Source organism: Cetorhinus maximus, chromosome 9 (genome assembly GCF_964194155.1).
Source record: "Cetorhinus maximus chromosome 9, sCetMax3.hap1.1, whole genome shotgun sequence".
NCBI lineage: Eukaryota > Metazoa > Chordata > Chondrichthyes > Lamniformes > Cetorhinidae > Cetorhinus > Cetorhinus maximus.
Window position 1 is genome coordinate 76,773,458 of NC_135887.1, and position 21,627 is coordinate 76,795,084.

The following is a 21,627-nucleotide window of genomic DNA, read 5'->3' on the forward strand; positions in this document are numbered from 1 at the left end:
AAATCCAGCAACTCAAAACTGGGCATTCATGAGGTGGTGTGGGCCAACAGCAGCAGCAGAACTGAACCACAATCTGTAACCTCATGGCCCAGCATATCTCTCACTCTGCCATTACCATCAAGCCAAGGGATCAATGCTGGTTCAGGAGGGCATGCCAAGAACAGGACCTAATTCCTAAAAATTAGGTGTTAACCTGGTTTAACTACAGCACAGGATTACTTGCCTAATGTAATTTGCATAATGTATCCTTAGACACTGCAGCAGTTCGTATCCATTAGCAGCAAGACCTGGACAACATTCAGGCTTGGGTTGATAAGTAATATTCACACTACACGAGTGCCAGGCAAAGACCATCTCCAAGAAGCCGAAATCTAAAAATCTTCCCTTGACATTCCATGGCATTACCATCGCTGAATCTCCCACCATCAACATCCAGGGGTTACCATAGACCAGAAACTGAACTGGACTAGCCATATAAATACTGTGGCTACAAGGGCAGGTCAAATTTTGCAGTGAGTAACTCACCTCCTGACTCCCCAAAGCCTGTACACCATCTACAAGGCTCACTCAGGAGTGTGATGGAATAGTCTCCATTTGCCTGGGTGAGTGCAGCTCCAACAACACTCAAGAAGCTCGACATCATCCAGGGCAAAGCAACCGCTTGATCAGCACTCCATCCACCAACTTGAAGATTCACTCCCTCCACCATTGACACACAGTATTATCAGTGTGTACCATCTACAAGGTGCATTGCAGCAACTCGCCAAGGCTCCTTCAACATCACCCCCCAAACCTTCGACCTCTACCACCTAGAAGGACAAGGGCAGAAGACACATGGGAACATCACAGTTCCCCTCTGAGCCACACATGATCCTGACTTGGAAATATATCACCGTTCTTTCATTGTTGCTGGGTCAAAATCCTAGAATTTGCTCCTGAACAGCACTGTGGGTGTGTACCTACACCAGATGGTCTGCAGCAGTTCAAGAATCTCCAAATTTCTTTGACAGAAAAGTACTAGCCTGGGTTTCCAGTCAGCTCAATGTATGACTGCACCACTTGGTACAGCACTGAGCAAAGGTCAGGAGTTTCCCAAGCTCGATGGTTGTTCGACCTGGGGGACTGGCATGCATAAAAACTACAATTTACCCAAGTTAAACTTTCCTATGATTCAGCAAATCCTGATGCCTATCAAAGTGGCATAACTAAGCAAGAAGGCGGCTCACCACCACCTTTTCAAGGGCAACTAGGGATGGGCAACAAATGCTGGACTAGCCAGCCATGCCCACACCCCATGAAACAATATAAAAGACCACGCTGGGGAGACCTGTACTACGTTGGCAGGATCAGTAATATGGTGGGGAGGCCTGTACCCCACCAGGGAGACATGTACCACACCAGAAAGAACTGTACCACACTGGAGAGACCAGTATCTCACTGAAGAGACTAGTATCAGACTGGGGAGAGCAATACCTCATGGGGAGACTAGTGCTTCACTGGGGAGACCAGTACCACGCTGAAGAGACCAGTAACTCATTGGGGGGATCATTGTTCTTGTAAATATTTTTGGACCAGTATATCTGTATTAAGATTCTCAGGAGAGCGATATCCACATGTTAGCTCCCGTGTTCATACTGATCTAAATGCCTCCATTATCCTAACAAGAGAATCAGAGGGCTATATCGTTAAAGTTTATGATTCTGTCATTGAGAGAGGAAGCTGTTAATGTAAACGCATGGAAGGCATTGTCCTATGACCTTAAGTACAGAAGCACTGCATGCAAAAACACCTTGAAGGTCAGCGAACTGGAGTCAAACTTGTCTCGACCTCTACCCTCTGCATTTGTCTTTGTACATGTAACAAAGATATGGAGCAGCTCTTGATTCAAGCAAAACCTTCCCACGCAGATAGACAGTCGCAGAAACATTTAATTCTCGCAAATCACAAACCTGAAAGAAGTAGCAAACATTTTTGCAGAACTTGCTAATAAGCTAACAGAAACAAGCAATGATAATCTTTTCAGAAGGCAGTTTTAACACCTGAAGACAACATTTCTAAAAAAACAAAGTGTTAGCAGAAAATAAACTTCCCTTGAACACAAGCTTGCTAACCTGTGAACAAAAGACAAATTTACAATTTGTGAGGCTCCTTTCTACATGAGCAGTGGTGGTGGTTGTGCAGTTGTTCTGTTCCAAATGTGCACACAGTGCTGATTGAGTACCACACAGCTTGGTTCATCTCGACTTTGTTCAATAGTGTAAAACAGGTGACAGCCAACCAGTACGGTGTTTTATGCATCTCTCCCAATGAAGTTAATGGGAAATAAATATTGTGAGAGTTGTATAAAATGAGCCGCCGACTTGCTTTTACCTGTGCACCAAGTTAAGGTCTACCCCCACAAAGTCTGACTCCATTAAATGATGCAAATGAACAGCTTGCAATTCAGGATCTGAAGAGTCACCTCACAGCCAAGAGAACTTGGGCCACATGATGTCTGAGCAAGTAGAGGAGAGGGCAACTTGAATCTAGTGCTGACCTCTCACTACCCCAGCACACCTGCTGCCAGATTGAATGCTCTCTCAGTACAATTATGATTGGCAGGCAGTCAAGCACATCCGACCTGCGCACCAACCTCGCCAACCCAATTCTGTCCCGCTTGCCCAAACCTTCTGTTTCCTATAGTTGAAAAGAACTTCCTTCAGCATTTTTGAACGCTGGAACTGATCCCACATATTTAATTGTATATTGTATAATTGCACAGGAGTGTCCTTTGTCTCGCCATTCTTGCGGCACAGTGTGTCGCTGGCCTGTCACAGGCCCATACAGTTCCACATGTTATTGTTAGTTGGGTAGTACCATATCCAGAGTAGTCTACATCAAAGATAAGGTGTCAAATAAAAATGATCCTGGTGGCTGCTAGTAGTACGGAAAGGTGTGAACAGATTACACCAATAGTCAAGCCATCAAGATCCTCCCCCACCGCCTAATAAGAGCTCAAACAATCCTTACTCCATAAAGCCCTGTATTTAAACACATACAAGGCACGCAGTCCTGGGTGACAATATCTTACTCAGGGTCAAAGGGGTCTGACAGGTAGAAAGACTGGCAGCTGGGATTTCCATCAGTATTTCAGTTTTTTAGCATATCTGCACACGCTTCCTTTGGGTGAATAATGTGTAGCAGTGGAAAGGCTTGCAGGTTAATTAACAGTCTGACAGGCTGTGTCATGAACTCTGCCTCCATAGCCATAACAATCCCTCTACCAACCAATGGGATGGTTGGTCCTACATGATGGGATGATTTTATGGACTCCCACAATCCAAAAGATATGGCTTGGCCACCCAGAACCACCTGTATCCCACAGGACATCATTGCAGAATTCAGGGAATGGAGCTCCAGTTACTACTCACCAGAGCTGCCTCGCATTCGGTTCAAACACTGCACCTTTTGATTTAGAGATGAAGAATGTTACCAGTGGGTGGAATTTTAAGACCTAGTCACAGTGGGGGCAGGGCCGTAAAATGCAGCAAGCCATTCAGAAGTCCATTGACTTCAGTGGAACTGTAAAAGCCTGCTGGCATAAAATCCCACCCATTTTTCTTTATTCATTCATGGGTGTCACTGGCTAGGCCAGCATTTATTGCCTATCCCTAGTTGCCCTTAAGAAGGTGGCGGTGAGCTGCCTTCTTGAACCACTGCAGTCCATGTGGTGTAGGGACACCCATAGTGCTGTTAGGGGGGAAGTTCCAGGATTTTGACTCAACGACTGTGATGGAACGGTGACATATTTCCAAGTCAGGATGGTGAGTGACTTGGAGGGGAACTTCCAGGTGGTGGTGTCCCCATGTGTCTGCTGCTCTTGTCCTTCTAGATGGTAGTGGTCGTGGGTTTGGGAGGTGCTGTCAAAGGAGCCTTGGTAAGTTTCTGCAGTGCATCTTGTAGATGGTACACACTGCTGCCACTGTGCGTCGGTGGTGGAATCTAAAGACTTGCTCTACTGGTGTCACTTTTCACTTTGATCGCTACAGAGTTGTGGCAGAACTTAAGTAGTGAAGATCTGTCAAATAGGAGTGAGGGACAAGGTAACAAAGTGATGATTAAAGGAGTTGATAGAGTAGATGGAGATAAACTACTTCCTCTGGTGGGGGGGGTCTAGGTCGAGGGGGATAACTGTAAAATTAGAAGTGACCATTCAGGGGGATGTCAGAAAATGCTGCTTTGCATAAAGGGTAGTGTAAGTCTGGAACTCCCTACCCTCAAAAAACTGTTGAAGCTAGGTTAATTGAAAATTTCAAAATTGAGATTATTAGGTTTTTGTGTAGTAAGGTTATTAAGGGTTACAGAACCAAATTAAGATACAGTTCAACTGTGATCTAAGTGAGCAGGTTTGAGGCAGTTTGATTGGTCTACTCCTGTTCTTATGTTCTGATGTCTTAAGGCAGAGTTCTACAGAAGACCCAACCCAGTTCCTAGCATTGCTTTCAAGTTGCGTCAGGCCATCAGCTCGGTACTCCCACAACTGAAGGACATCAGCAGACACGTATTGTTATCCTCATCCCAATGCTCTCTGTGACCCATTCACCAGGCATTACCAGAAAGATATAAACACGTACCCCACAAAAAAAGGGGAACATCATACCCTGTCATTACAACAAATTTAGAACTTGCCTTTGCCTTTCCAAGCCTACAATAAGTGTTCTCCATGCCAGCCACTAATTGACAGCTCTGGAAAAACCCTTTCTTTTTGAGCAATTAGCCACACAAGTTTGATTTCTGCTTCCAGAGTGTCTTCAATTTCTGGTTTAACCACAGTCTGAACTCAGGATGTGATCTGTCACCGATATCACCTCACCTGATGACCAAATTGAAGCTCAGTTTGAAGTGGGGTGGTGAGGGGAAGTATTTAGACGTGGCCACGATTAATGTTCCTTGTTGCTGTTGTCATTCTCGGGAGTGAATAATCTGCACAGACTTGACTCCAGGAGACTATGCGTCTTATGACAGGCACATTGCAGCCTACGCCCCTCCTGTGGTTACCAGTCCTCTTTGGCATTGCTCCGACACAATTTCATCACCTTCAGATACAGTAAAATTGTTGAAAAGACTCTGACAAAATAAATGGGGTGGGTTAATGGAAACTTGCCCCACTTTTACCTGGTGGCATTTTTTTTGTTTTGCAGACTTTTTTTTAAACTGAACTGAAATTCTCCAAGTACCAAGGTGGGATTCGAACTCAACCTTCCAGATTGTTGGGCCAGGCCTTGGGATTACAAATTCAGTAACATAATCGCCACAAGACCATCTGCAATTGTAACATGTGTCATCACACTGCCCAAGCCAAGGAGCAATTTTTACATAATTAACTTCCTTTCGAAAAGAAAAGCACCTCTTTTTTTGCCCTCAGCTCTTGCTTTCTTCTCCCTCGAAGATGGCGGCCTCCTTTTGAGGCCTAGCTTCAGGGGTGCTCTATGCCCTCCATCAGCTTGCTCAGACGACCATTCCTCGTGTGTGAGCCATGTACTGGCAGGACTTTCGCCCACAGTGGCTATCAAAACCAAACCCTTCTCCTCAATTGGCATCCATGCATGCAGACTCCCAGCACCACGTCACTGGCTAGACATCAAGAGCAGAAGCTCCAGCTAATTTTCCCCTGAGTCACCAAGGGCGAGTTGGAGAATTCTCACCCCTCCTCAGGACAACTAACTCAGCACAGATCTGGGATTCAACTTACGACCTTCCCGTTCGGTATGGATCAATTCACTGAATAAATTCGCTTAGCCAGCAGACATAGGAACATAGGAAATAGGAGCAGGGGTAGGCCATTTGGCCCTTCATCCTTCGGTGAGCCCTGACAAACATGTCACAAAGAAATACTTTGAATTGTACCCTGAACGTCCACAAGATCTTCTAAAGAAAAGGATGTAACCCAACACGACCCTTAAGCAGATCTCAAACAACGCTGAGCACTCTGCAACAGGGAAGTTGTAATTTTTCTTTTTAAAATAAAGAAGGGAATTATAGGCATTAACAGCCAGAGTGAAAAGTGGTTGAAACCGTACCTGCCAGTAGAGAGACGTAGTGGAAGCAGCCCTCCAGCTTGCCAAGGAGTACAGAGGTGAAGCTGTCCGACGCCAGCTTGCCCGGGTCTCGCGTGCACTGGTCGTAAAGAACCACTTCCTGCTTCCCCTCTACATCAATCTATAAAGTTAGAAAAGGAGACATAAGGAGAGCGTTAGGGTGGGACACAGCAGGAGGGACACAGCAGACTGCTCTTTGTATAAACAGCATAGGATTTTTCCAAGCACTAGGATTTATTGCCTGACTGAAGTGGTTTGGAGAGGTGGTGGGGAAACTGAGGAAAAGTCTGGAAAATCACATCATTTCTAACAAGGACTTCCTCGCTGGAGGGTTTGTTTCAGTGCACTCTCCAGTACACCAAGATGAATTACAGGGATGTGTTTAAAGAGGCTGTGCAGGGAAATTGTTCAAAATGCCCCATTTCATTAGTTTCCATTTGTCAAGCTGTCCACTGGTACACCAATATGATGGTCAGGTGGTGCAACTTGACCTGATTTTTGCATTTGCTTTGAACGAATGTTCACAGATATTTAGCCAAGTGGATGTTACTTGTTGACATTTTAGCAATCAAGCCTCAGCAGATGAGGGTTCTGTCTGGTAACCTGCAAAACACTTTGTCTGACATGTTGAGGGCCAGTTAAAGGGCCAGTGTTACTGCAGGGAAGATGCGGAGCAGGGTGAGTTTGATATTCATTAGTGAAAATATCTCACCTCATTCCCAGCAAAAATCTAGGACAGGCATGAGGGCCAGATTACCTCCTTCTGTGCTGTATCAACCTAAGATCCTGCGTTGTATTGGAAAGCATTGTAGTTTTATTTGTGTAGCATCCTGGAGAGAATTACAGTGAGGTGTGTACTATAAGAACATAAGAAGAACATAAGAAATAGGAGCCATTCACCATTCAATACAATCATGGCTAATCTTCTGCCTCAACTCCATTGTCCCACCTTCTTCCCATATGCTTGGATTCTCCAAGAGACCAAAAATCTGTCCATCTCAGCTTTAAATATACTCAACGATGGAGCATCCACAAGCCTCTGGGTTAGAGAATTCCAAAGATTCACAGACCTTTGGGTGAAGAAGCTTACATATAAACATACGAATTAGGAGCAGGAGTAGGCCACTTGGCCCCTCAAGCCTGCTCCACCATTCAATAAGATCATGGCTGATCTGATTGTAACCTCAACCCCATATTCCTGCCTACCCCCGATAACCTTTCACCCCCTTGTTAATCAAGAATCTATCTAGCTCTGCCTTAAAAATACTCAAAGACTCTGCTTCCACTGCCTTTTGAGGAAGAGGGTTCCAAGACTCACGACCCTCTGAGAGAAAATAATTTCTCCTCATCTCTGTCTTAAATAAGCGACCCCTTATTTTTAAACCTTGACCCCTAGTTCTAGATTCTCCCACAAGAGGAAACATCCTCTCCACATCCACCCTGTCAAGGCCCCTCAGGATCTTAAAGGTTTCAATTACGTCACCTATTACTCTTCTAAACTCCAGTGGATACAAGCCTAACCTGTCCAACCTTTTCTCAAAAGGCAACCCGCCTATTCCTGGTATTAGTCTAATAAATCGTTTCTGAATTGCTTCTAATGTATTTACATCTTTCTTTAAATAAGGAGACCAGTACTGTACACAGTTCTCCTGATGTGGTCTCACCAGTGTTCTGTACAACTGAAGCATAACCTCCCTACTTTTGTAATCAATTCCCCTCACAATAAATGACAACATTCTATTAGCTAATTACTTGCTATACCTGCAAACTAGCCTTTTGTGATTCCTCTGAATCTCAGAGCTTTGCAATCTCTCATTATTTAGATAAGAAGCTTCTTTTTATTCTTCCTACCAAAATGGAGAATTTCACATTTTCCCACATTATACTCTATTTGCCAGATCTTTGCCCACTCACAACCTATCTATATCCTTTTGTAGTCTCCTTATGTCCTCTTCACAATTTACTTTCCTATCTATCTTTGTGTCATCAGCAAATTTAGAAACTGTGCCTTTGGTCCCTTCATCCAGGTTATTTATATAAATTGTAAAAAGTTGAGGCCCCAGCACTGATCCCTGTGGCACACCACTAATCACATCCTGTCAACCAGAAAAAGACCCATTTATGCCAACTCTCTGCTTCCTGTTAGCTAGCCAATCTTCTATTCATGCTAATATATTACCCCCTACACCATGAGCTTTTATTTTTCACAATAACCTTTGATGTGGCATCTTATCAAATGTCTTCTGGAAATCTAAGTACAGTACATATGCTGTTTCCCCTTTATCCACAGCACATGTGACTCCTACAAAGAACTCCAACGAACACGATTTCCCTTTCACAAAACCACGTGACTCTATCTGATTACCTTGTATTTTTCTAAGTGCCCTGCTATAATATCTTTAATAATAGCTTCTAACATTTTCCCTAAGACAGATATTAAGCTTGCTGGCCTGTAGTTCCCTGTTTTCTGTCTCCATCCCCCTTTGAATAAAGGAGTTACATTTGCTATTTTCCAATCTAATGGAACCTTCCCTGAATCTAGGGAATTTTGGAAAATTAAAAACAATGCATCAACTATCTCACTAGCCACTTTTTTCGAGACCTTAGGGTAAAGTCCATCCAGACCTGGGGATTTGTCAGTTCGCAGCTCCAACAATTTGCTCATTACCACTTCCCTGGTGATTGTAATTTTCCCGAGTTCCTTCCTCCCTTCCATTTCCTGATTTGCAAGCTTCTCCTCGTCCCAGTCCTAAATCATTGACCCCTTATCCTGAGACTCCTCTCTGTCAAATCCCTTCAGAATCTTGTGGGTTTTGATGAGATCACCTCTCATTCTCCTAAGTATTGGCCCAACTTACTCAGCCTGTCATCACCAGACAATGCCCTTATTCCAGGAACCAGTCTAGGGGACCTTCACTGTACCACCCCTAATGCAAGTGTAGCCTTCCTTAAATACAGAGACCAAAACTATATCATAGGTTGTTAGAATGGGGTGTGTATAATATATTAGATATTGTCATAATGAAGATAATATGCCCTTAAGTAATATCAGAGCATATGTAGGAGATCTAGATGTCAGGAGTGCATTTTCTATTCTACCTAAAGCCACCCACCAGCAGTAGTGCGTGAATCGGGCTGCCATTAATCTTGTTGCTGAGCAATGATCCAAAGTTATGATATGTAGAGAGCTAATTCTAGAAAAACACAGAAATTATCTGGGCAATATATCATTAATGTTTGTGAGAGCTTCCTGTTTGCAAATTCGCTGTTATGTTTCCTACATTCCAAGTGACTGCACTTTTAATGTACTTCCATTGGCTGTACAGGACGCTGGGCCATCTTGAGATCATGCAGGCGCTATAGAAATTTCTTTTTTCAGAGCTTTGAAGCTGGCTATTGAGTAATAATTTATGGCCATGTAAATTTTCTTTACCCTACATGGTCATTGGTTGACTATCATTGGAGATCCTGAGACTGTCCTTCACACCTCTTAAGGTAGATGCAGGTATTGAAACCTGCTGCTGTAATGACACTAAGTACAGGGCAGTGGTTAAGTAACTTGATCTCTGAAGAATACTGAAGAATACTAACTGCTTTGGTGGGGCGGTGGTTGGGGGAGGCTGTTGAGCGCCTGGAGGTGGGAAGGGGGACTCTTGATGGATAAAATGGCATTGAAAGGTGGCTGAGCTAATCCCTGTATAATACAACAGTATTCACAACCTACAAGCTGTGCCAAAGCTGCTTTACAGAACAAACATATGAAAATGAGAGGCAGGAAAATTACATATTTACAGCACAGAAACTGGCCTATGCTGGTGTTCATACACCTCCACCCACCTCACTTCATCTCATGCTATCAACGTACCCTTCTGTTTCTTTCTCGCTCATCTACTTACCTAGCTTTTCCTTAAATGTGTCAATGTTATTTGCCTCAACTACACCATGTGGTCACGAATTCCATATTTTCACCACTTTCTGGTTGGAGACATTTTACCTGAACTCCTTCTTGCATTTATTATATTTATAGCCTCTAATTTTGGATTCACCGCAAGTGAAAACATCTCCACTATACCTATCCTATCAAGCCACTTCATAATTTTAAAGATCTCTATCAGGTCACCTCTCAGTCTTCTTGAAAAAAAGAACCGAGCATGGTCCAACTTTACTAATACATGTAACTTCTCAGCACTGGTGCCATCATGTAAATTTTGTATTGCCCCTTCTCCCCAGCCTCTATATCCTAGCTAGTCCATCAACCTTGCTCCACATGCCCATGAAAGAGTAACCACAGGGCTGTCTGAAACACAACGTTATCCTCAACAAGACTACATTCCTCTAAATATATCAACACTGTGATACTTGGAACATCAATGTACCTCAATGTGTTAAGTTGTGGTGTCATGCCCATGCCAAGCTGTTGACAGAACTGCCATACAGGAACTGGGCAAGTAGGGGAGAAGACACATGGGAGAGATCACCCCTTCCTTACCACTCACGTGCACATTCTACTGCTAAACTGGTGACCCACTGATGGTGCACGGTCAAGTGTAGACCTGGAGTAGACCAGGCATCTGCTTGTCCCTTCACTCAGGGGGTGCCACACCATGTCGGAGATCTTGATCAGCGGGAAAGGGGAGAAAGGGTTTTAAATGAGTAAATTATTTTATTTTTAATAAGTGGCAGACGTGCATTTTTTATTCACCCACCAGCAGCAAGTGTGGCTTTGGCCACCTTTCTTCCTCTTGCTGAAGCAAAGTTCCAAAATTATGATATGTAAATAGCTAATTCTAGAAAAACACAAAGCACAGAATTCCAGCCTGACAGACCACTTCCTGTTCTCTAGGTTGCATGGAATTCTTCATTCAAATATAACAATTCGAATACCAAACCCTGATCCAAGCACAAAATGTTCCCACTTTCCCACTGTTTGACACTGCAAACTTCTAAACATGCTACCATTATACATCCTTCTCCCAGAGCTCTGAGAATTTGCATTGATATAGGATATATGATATATACGTTTCATAATAACAGGACATCCCAAAGAGCTTTGCAGTCAATCAAGTAATTTTGAAGTGTCGCACTGTTGTAATGTAAGAGCTGCAGAAGTCGCTTTGTGCCCACAAACACCAATGGGAAAATTACCACATATCATTTTATTTTATTCATTCGAGGGATGTGGGCTTCATAGGCTGGGAGCCAGCATTTAATCATCGATCAAGATGCTTGGGAGATCTCTTCAAATAGTGCCATGACATCTATTATGTCCACCTGAGAGGGCAGATGGGGCCTCAGTTTTTGCATCTCACCTGAAGGATGATGCCTTCGGTAGTGCAGGAGTTTCTAGAAAGGGACTTCAAGAGAAAACTTTTACTCAGAGGCGCAAATGCTACAACTGAGCCATGGCTGACACCTTGGTATCTATATCCTTCTCTAATCGATGGCTCATCCTCTGACTCTTTTCTCATTAACTCAGGATTTTGCTCAGGCTCTGCCTTCTCTTCTGCCCTATTTCTTTTCTAGATCAGCACTCCTGTCATCAATCAACCCTCTCCTTCCACACATTTGCCAATTAGTCCACTCTACATTCATTTGGGCTTACATTTTCCAGTTCTCTCCCAGTGTGGTGGTGCTTGTCACATCTAGATCTCTTCCATGCGCTTTGATATAACACTAGCTTCATTCTGACACTATCTAATATATTATACACACCTTATTCTGAAAACCTGTGATATATTGCACACCTCACTGTAATTCTCTCCATACACAGTAACACTCTCCAATATAACACAGAATCACAGATGATACAGCACAGAAGGAGGTAATTCAGTCCATCATGCCTGTCCTGGCTCTTTGAAAGAATTATCCATTTAGCCATTGCTTTACTTCCCTGCCCTTTTTCCATCACCTTGTAAATTTTCCCACTTCAAGTATTTATTCAATTCCTTTTGGAAGTTATTACTCAATCTGCTTCCAATTCCCTTTCAGACAATGCATCGCAGATCATGACAATTAATTGTGTATTCTTTTTTCCTCATCTTGCCTCTAATTCTTTTGCCAATTACCTTAAATCTGTGCCCTCTGGTTACTGATCCTTCTACCACTGGGCACAATTTCTCCTATTTCCTCTATCAAAACCATTCACAACTTTGAACACTTCTATCAACACTTCTATCCCTATCCTCTGCTCTAACGAGAACAAGAAGAGTTTCTGTAGTCTCTCCGAGTAATTAAGTCTTTCAGCTCTGATACCATTCTAGTAAATCTACTTTGCACCCCCTCTAACACTGAGATATCTTTCCTAAAGAGGGATGTCCAAAAATGGCTGCAGTGCTCCAAATGGGGTCAATTCAGTCTTTTATAAAGGTTGTTTGCTTTTGTACTTGAGCACTGGAATTTTTCCCAGAGGCGGTGGCCCCTCTCACTGGCTAAAAAGTCAGGAACAAACCCACTGACCCAGGAAGTTATGGCCAGATTTTATGGTCGTCAGGCAGTTAAATGCCTAAGGCTGTGGCTTTCGCCCCCATGTGGGATGATGTCCTGCCTTCAAGACCTGTTGGCCAATCAGACGGCTGGCAGCTCTCCTGTCCCCAGCAATGCCATCGGGAACAGTGGCTACTGCTGGGACTGCAGTCAGTCTCCAATAAGCAACAATGATTGGGGTGAGGGGGGGTGTGGTGCATGGATAATTGGAGCGGCTTTGCCACTGTCATTCAGGAGCTACCTGTCACCCTCACAATGTGGCATGTGCACACCTTGCTGCTGGTAAAATATCAGCAGTGATGGGTGGAGGCCCTTAAGGGACCATTAATTGGCCACTTAATGTCTCAATTGGCCCAAGGGTGAGCGGGTCGTAAATTTTTCTTTCCCAGACCAGTTTGGCATTGAAGAGCTTTTCGTTTCCCTGATTGGTTTGCCTTTCAGTGCCCTGATTGGCCATTCAGTCAGAATAGGCTAATCAGGGATTTCAGTTTGCTCAGTTTGAGCACACATTCGTGTGTGCAGAGGATTGGAGTTTCCTGTTTAGAAGAATGTACGTGGTTAAAAAGAAATTGCCTTAGTGAGCGGTATGAAAATCAGTCTGAACAAGAAAATCAGTGACTTTGATTTGAATGCAAAATGTTTGTGAAGGAATCAGGGGTAATGGTGCTAGTAGTGGAAATTTTTGGAGGTCACACAGGTTAATTTTTTGGCATGTGGGATAATTTATAGGCGTTAAAGTGGGGAGAGTGAGAAAGACAGAGTGGGAAAGGGGGAGGCGTGTTCGATCGGAGCTTTCTGACCGAATGGCCAATCAGACCACTGATAGGCAAACCAATCAGGGCAGTGAAAAGCTCTCCAATGCCAAACTAGTCTGGGAAAGAAAGATTTGCGGGTGGGTCAACAATCCCGTCACTCGTAAACTCCCTGTGGAGTCAGATAGGTGATGGGCATGGCGCCCCTCTGACATGCCACCCAATTTTATCTCTGCGCCACTGCCTGCCAGCTGGCTCATGGGGTTTGGTGTAAGATTCCAGCTGAGGCCTCTATTCATAAAGTCAAGGATCGCCAATACCATTTTAGCAGACTTCTCAACTTGTCTCATCATCTTCAAAGGCTTGAGTACATCCAACTTGTCTCTAGTCGTGCACCTCTTCAAAATTATACTATTTAGTTTATACTGCCTCTCCTTATTCTTCCTTCACTACATTAAATTCCATCAATCATATATCTACCCATTTCAGCAGTCTGTCTATATCCTTATAGAGTCTGTTACTTCCTCACTGTTACTTCAATATAATACTCTCTGATATACCACAGATCCCTCATTGTAACACTCTCCAATGCACCACATATCCATCCCTCAGTCTAGCACTCTCAGTTATGCCCCATTCCCTCACTGTCACTCTCCAATGTCCCATGTTTCTCACTGTGACACTCTCTGACACACCCCACATATCCATCAGTCTAATGTTCTTTGGCTCATTTGTCAGCACTAACATTGGATGTGAGCTGTCTCGGTCACAGAGTCAGAGAACTGTGTTTCCAAACGTCAAGTCAATTCTATTTCTTTATTGCCTGTAATTACATTCAAAAATAAGTACCCTCAAAAGAGAACACTGGTGACCTCTACAATGATCCCAAAAGCAAAAGAATGCCTCACAGAAAAGTCTGAAACCAGGTAAATCATATCGAAAATTGTCTTTCTACCATCATGGCTAGAATGACAATCTTTTTGACTCTTTTCGCAGGAAAATTGGAACAGGAGTAAGCTATTCAGTCCTCAAGCTCATCCACTGCATTCAATGAGATCATGGCTGAACTGTGTTGTACTACCTGCCTTGATCCAACTGAATGGTGGAACAGGCTTGAGGGACTGAATTGCCAACTTCTCTTCCTTTTTTTCTAATTTCTTTTGATAACGTTTTTCCTTTTGGACCCACAAGATCGAAAGCAGGCCTTGTAAATCAGGCAATTGTACATCTGCTGAAATTTTGCTAGTTCAAACAAAAACCAGCAGTTGCAGAGGGTTCTCAGACACCACCTTAATGAAAACATCTTCTGCATAACTTTCATTTTAATGGCATTTTATCAATGTAATAAGTCAATTCACGGGAACAATGATCAAACTAAATTTGACACTGAACCACATAAGGAAATATTAGGACAGAACAGATGGTCAAAAGCTTGGTCAAAGAGATGAGTTCTAAGGAGTGTTTTAAAGGAGGAAAGAGATAGAGAGGCAAAGAGGTTTAGGGAGATTTTCACAGTTAAGGTTCAGGCAGCTGAAGGCTTGGCCACCAATGGTGGAAAAATAAGAATCATGGTTTTGCAGGAGGCCAGAATTGGAGGAATGCAGATATCTCAGAGTGTTACAAAGCTGGGGAAGGCTACAGAGATAGAGAGAGGTTAGGCCATGGAGGTAGATTTTAATATCAAGGTATTGACTGACCAGGAGCCAATGTAGGTTATCAAGCACAGGGATGATGGGTGAACGGGACTTGGTGCAAGTCAGGATTCAGGTGGCAGAGTTTTGAGTGAGTTCAAGCTTACAAGGACTGCCACTCATGGGCCTGAATTTTCCGTTTGTCGGGTGGGCGGAGCTGACCTAATCGCGGGCTGCGCCGTCATTTTGCGTGGGTGAGTCAATTAAGGCCCGCCCAGCGTGACGTCTTCAGGGAAGCGCTATGCGCTTCTTGTGCGGGCGGGGGGGAATCCCTAAAATTGAGAGTGCGCTCTTTTGCGCTTGCGCACGAAAGAGAACACTCATCTCCCTGAGGCAAAGTGCTGCCTCAGGGAGATCGGCTCGACTTTCAACAATATTAAAAATAGACAAAAAAAATTCCCTTACATGTCCCCTCATGTAACAATGTCACATGAGTTGGGACATGTTCATAATTTCCATAACAACTTTATTAAAATTTTTAAAACCCTACATGAAACCTCATCCCGCCGGTGGATGAGGTTTTATATTTTTTCTAGTTGCCGCCGGGGCTCCTGGCCTGCCCGCTAACCTTAAGGTTGGATGGGCAGGTCCTTTAATTGTTTAATTGATCCTGTCAATGGCCAATCCAACCAAGTCTTCTCTCAGCAGATCCCGTCCTGGGAGCAATGGCCTGGTGTATGTTTTTCTGTAGGTGCAATGAATGGCTACTGAGAAAATCTAGGTTTTATTATGTTACTATAACCTTCATCCCCAATCAATGGCAGTAACTCTGTCTTAGTGTGTTAGCATAAAACAGGTGATTGCAAATTGGCAGCCAATTTTACATCTTTCCCAAGATTTATTTCCACTAACAGCTCCTTTTACACCATTGCACTTAGTCAGCATCTAACCCAATCACTTTCTGCTTGGTATAAACCGGGATGGACATTGCCCCTCGAAACAGCTGTACACATATGCAAAATGGTCTCGATGCCCTTGTACACGAAGATGGAGGCAGAAAAATGGTGCTCACGCTGACCCATTTTGGCATGCATGTAACTCATTAGCCAAAGATAATCTAACAGTTACTATCTGCTTTATTCCTCCCCAGTCACACATCTAAATACAGACAATCTGGTACAAACTGGAGTCACATCAACCCCATGCAACTCTTATTCTTCCACAATATATTAACAATCAATGCCACTGGATCACCATTTCTGATATTTTAGGAATGACCAACACTATCGAGCAAAGCCAAATTGATAACCTGTGACTTGGCTATCCTGATCAGCGTTATTATGACACCTGGTTAAAAAAAAAATGGCTCCTGTATTGGAGGAGGTAGTAACCAATCATTGCCACGCCGCTGTTTAGTATATTTGAATACACATGACCTGTGCATCGTGCAAAGACTCATTTTTCCTTTAAGTCAGCGGGCAAATTGAAGATCGCAATGTCAAAATGAATTTTATTTTTGCATTGTCAATACAGCACTTGTCAGAAAACTGATGTATCACCAGCATATTGCTGCCTGATGTAGAACTGATCCTAATGTGAGATGATTTCAGCCAGGAGTTAATGGTAAGGTGCCAATCAGTGTTGCAGAGGTCAAAAGCCAGCCAAGGTTGCTGCAACGTTGACTGGCATACCCTCAGGTGAGGCCAGAATAGGAACTTTGCTATATCACCTTCCTCCCGCAAGGTCAAAGGTCAAAGAAGCTGCTGACATTGCCCAAGGCTCACAGATGAAGAACGGTCATTGACAGGAGGTACTGGTGGAAGGGAGGGCACTGTGTGTGACCTGTGGAAATGCAGTCCACCCAGGAGTGGAAAAAATAAAAAGAAGAATAAAACTGTAAGAGCACAGGATAAAAAGACAGGGCAGGTCTGACAGAGAGGCCCGCTCCTTTTGAAACATGACCTTCAGAAGTGACTCCAAACAAGATACACAGCATCTTTTTGGCGAGGTCCTGCCTCGCTCTGCCCCTGAAACGTGCTACTTATCAATGGAGACTGAATTCACCAGCCCTGCCCTCCTGCAGACTGTAACTCAGTATGTACTTGTGTGTCAGCAGTTTGTAAAAATAAAATGAATGAACAATTGACTTTTCTTTTGAAAGAAGCAGGCCTAGCACAATGTCTTCCTCTGTCCTGTTCCAGGGCTCCAATTTCCTCTCTAAAGTGGGCAGGACTCCAGGATGTCAGTGCCAGGTATTATATATGAATGGATATTTTTAAATATAAATATATGAATGTATATTTATATTTCTGAATTTATATGAGTGTGTGTCTGCATATTTTTACATATACATAATTTTATAAAAATACATATGTACACATATATCTATTGGCGTGCACTTATTTATGGAAACCTATGCTGTCTTCTTGAAGAAACTATGTAGCTGCAGCATGATACTGCAAGTTGCAGGTCAGTGAGAATTTCCCCAGGGACACAGCTCGATGTGCTCGGCAAGAGATACTACATGTTGGCTCAGTTGAAACAGGAGGTGACATCATTGCCGGCTTACCATTCCCATTAAAATTAGGAACACAGCGAGCGACATGGCAGGATTGAGGAGTTGTGGCTTCCGGGGGGAGGAGGTTGGGTTGTGGGGAGGCTTCACTTGCTGCCATTGCATATTGTTTTGCTGCTGCGAGTAGCCACCGAGACTGTTGCATTGTGTCCAACGTCTCACTACCTGGTATAACTTGTGTTTTTATTCATTAAGAAATGTAACTTATTTTAATTGTGTATTCTTTGTGTAATTTTTTTGCATGTCTTCTTTAATTTCCTGTTCAACATTCAAAGTTTCCAAATATGCTGCATATTTCCCTTCACAATCCCAACTCATCGCCTCCCCCTCAGACTAAGTTCACGGAACATGTTACTTACCAAACCTCTTAATGGGCAAGAAATGAGGCTTGACGTGGGGAAGGCAGAGGGGATACCAACAAGGCCACAAGGCATCGGAAGACTGATACTCAGCTGGTACTCAGCACCGGTAATATTAATCAGGACCAGTGTGATCCCCTGGGCTAGTTTTGATTGCCGAAGGTGAAGGGGGGGGCTAGGTAGTCCAAGGGGAATTTTCCACATTATTCCCCACTCAATGGCCTGGATTATTATCTGCTTTATTGCGTCTCCCATGAGATTATATGATTTCTGGGTGGGGTGAGGAGTGTGTATATTGTGATGCACTATATCACAATTGTGTGGGACATGCTGAATGAACCAAAGGGTTTTTCCCGGCCTGTCATACTTTGTATTTACCAACAATGGGGAGAATGCTGGTTCACTGCCCTCATCTGCTCAACCATGTGAGGAGGAACTTGCTCTTGGGCTAATACATGATCCTGATGCACCACCAGCAAAATATCACCATTCATACCTGTGAACCAGAATAGTCCTTTTGCTGGGATGCGCTCTGGTAAGTGAACCTATGGTATGTGCAGTAGGTATGCTAGTATGTGCTATGTTAATCAAAATTTAATTCAATCCCTCTATCCAAAAGTGGCAAACTGTGTACTCAAAAGGCACAAGGTTCATTTGCAAAGTGGTATTACGCATGCCTACCTGCAGAGTTGTATCACTGGAGGCACCACTGGCCACTTTCTGTGCAACCTGCACACCATGTGTCAACTAGAGTGGCACAGAGTGGTGCATCCGTGCATATGCCCTAAGTCGCTGAATGTGTGCCATTGTGAAGCTACTGATGTCAATGGGCTGATGCAACATCATGATACTAATGAGACAGGATTAATTGTTCAAAGAGACAGGGTTAATTAATGACCTCATATTAAAGAAGCCTCTAGGTAGCAGGAAACATAACATGGCTGAATTTCACATTCAGTTTGAGGGTGAGAAGTGTGGGTCCAAGACTAGTGTTTTGAACTTAAGAAAGGCAATTACAAGGTCATGAAGATAGAGCTGGCTAAAGTGAACTGGGAAATTAGGTTAAAGGGTAGGACAGTAGAGATGCCCAGCACAGAAGTGCAAAAGATAAGACTGAAGCATTCGTAATAACCTTCAGCCAGAAGTGCCGAGTGGATGATCCATCTCGGCCTCCTCCGGAGGTCCCCAGCATCACAGATGCCAGTCTTCAGCCAATTCGATTCACTCCACCTGATATCAAGAAATGACTGAAGGCACTGGATACTGCAAAGGCTATGGGCCCTGACAACATTCTGGCAATAGTACTGAAGTCTTGCGCTCCAGAACTTGCCGCACCCCTAGCTAAGCTGTTCCAATACAGCTACAACACTGGCATCTACCCGGCTATGTGGAAAATTTCCCAGGTATGTCCTGTACACAACAGTAAAGTAATGGAAGGAGTCATCAACAGTGCTATCAAGTAGCATTTGCTTAGCAATAACCTGCTCACTGATGTCCAGCTTGGGTTCCACCAGGGCAACTCAGCTCCTGACCTCATTATAGCCTTGGTTCAAACACGGACCAAAGATCTGAACTCCCGAGGTGAGGTGAGAGTGACTGCCCTTGACACCAAGGCAGCATTTGACCGAGTGTGGCATCAAGGAGCCCTAGCAAAACTGGAGTCAATGGGAATCAGGGGGAAACCTCTCCGCTGGTTGGAGTCATACCTAGCACAAAGGAAGATGGTTGCGGTTGTTGGAGGTCAGTCATCTCAGCTGCAGGACATCACTGCAGGAGTTCCTCAGGGTGGTGTCCTAGGCCCAACCACCTTCAGCTGCTTCATCAATGACCTTCCTACCATCATAAGGTCAGAAGTAGGATGTTTGCTGATGATTGCACAATGTTCAGCACCATTCACGACTCCTCAGATACTGAAGCAGTCCATGTCCAAATGCAGCAAGACCTGGACAATATCCAGGATGTCAAGTGGCAAGTAACGTTCGTGCCACACAAGTGTCAGGCAATGACCATCACCAACAAGAGAGAGTCTAACCATCACCCCTTGATGTTCAATGGAATTACCATCACTGAATTCCTCACTATCAACATCCTGGGGGTTACCATTGACCAGAAACTGAACTGGACTAGCCATATAAATACTGTGGCTACAAGAGCAGATCAGAGGCTAGGCATCCTGCGGTGTGTAACTCACCTCCTGACTCCCCAAAGCCAGTCCACCATCTACAAGATACAAGTCAGGAATGTGATGGAATACTTCCCACTTGCCTGGATGAGTGCAGTTCCTACAACACCGAAGAAGCTGGACACTGTCCAGGGTAAAGCAGTTGCTTGACTGGCACCACACCCACAAACATTCACTCCCTCCACCACTGACGCATAGTAGCAGCAGTGTGTACCATCTACAAGATGCACTGCAAGAATTCACCAAGGCTCCTTAGACAGCACCTCCCAACCCCACGGCCACTACCACTTTGAAGGACAAGGGCAGCAGATAGATGGGAACACCACCACTTGGAAGTTCTCCTACAGGCCACACGCCATCCTGACTTCGAAATATATTGCCGTTCCTTCACCGTCGCTGGGTCAAAATCCTGGAACTCCCTTCCTAACAGCACTGTGGGTGTACCTACACCATATGGACTGCAGCGGTTCAAGAAGGCAGCTCTCCACTGCCTTCTCAAGGGCAACTAGGGATGGGCAATAATTGCTGGCCCAGCCAGCGAAGCTCAAGTCCCGTGAATGAATTTTAAAAAAAGATGCAGTGGCAGACATTTGAGGAGATATATCATAGCTCTCAGCAAAGATACATTGCGGTGAGAAAGAAAGACTCTATGAGAAGGATGTACCATTCATGGCTAACTAAGGAAACTAAAGATAGAATTAAATTGAAAGAAAAGGTATGCAATTCTGCGAAGATTAGTGGTAGGTCAGAAGATTGGACAGAAATTAAAAACAGCAAATGACTAAAAAAAAGTGAGGGAGAAATTAGAGCAAGAGAAAAAGCTAGCTAGAAATATAAAACTACAACTATTTAAAAAAGGAAAAGAGTTAGTAAAGTTAGTGTTAGTCCTCTAGAGAATGAGGTTGGGGAATTTATAATGGGTAATAAGGAAATGGCAGAAGAGCTGAACAGATGTTTTATGTCTGTCTTCAGTGTATAAGATGCAAATAACATCCCAGAAATGCTTGTAAGTCAAGAGGTGAAAGGGGTGGGGGGAAATTTAAAACTATTACAATCACCCTGAGTATGGTACTGAGAAAACTATTAGAATTAAAGGCTGGTAAGTCCCCAGGACCTGGTGGCCTACATCCTAGGGTCTTAGAAGTAGCTGCTGAGATAGTAGCTGCATTGGTTGTAATTTTCCAAAATGCACTAGATTCTGGAAAGGATTTATCAGATTGGAAAATAGTGAGTGTAACTCCTCTATTCAAGAAAGGAGGGTGACAGAAAGCAGGAAATTACAGGCCAGTTAGCCTAACATCTGTCATAAGAGAAACGCTAGAATCTATTATTAAAGAAGTTATGGCAGTGCACTTAGAAACTCTTATTGCATCCAGGCAGAGTCAACATGGTTTTGACAACATGAAAGGGAAATCATGTTAGACTAATTTACTAGAGTTCTTTGAGGAAGTAGCAAGTAACATGGGTGAAGGGGAATCTGTAGATGTGGTGTACTTGGATAGCCAAAAGGCATTTGATAAGGTGCCACATCAAAGGTTACTACACAAAATAAGACCTCATATTAGCAC

General features: G+C 43.8%; 1 protein-coding gene across 2 annotated transcripts in view; it reads right to left on the reverse strand.

The window, feature by feature from the left end:
- Positions 1 to 21,627, reverse strand: part of LOC144684736 (dual specificity protein phosphatase 8-like) — a 212,493-nt gene that overhangs the window by 105,886 nt on the left and 84,980 nt on the right. For both annotated transcript variants that reach the window (XM_078548903.1, XM_078548904.1), the window contains one exon: positions 6,060 to 6,198. In XM_078548903.1, coding sequence (XP_078405029.1) covers positions 6,060 to 6,198 — 139 coding nt within the window. The remainder of the gene's footprint in view (positions 1 to 6,059; positions 6,199 to 21,627) is intronic.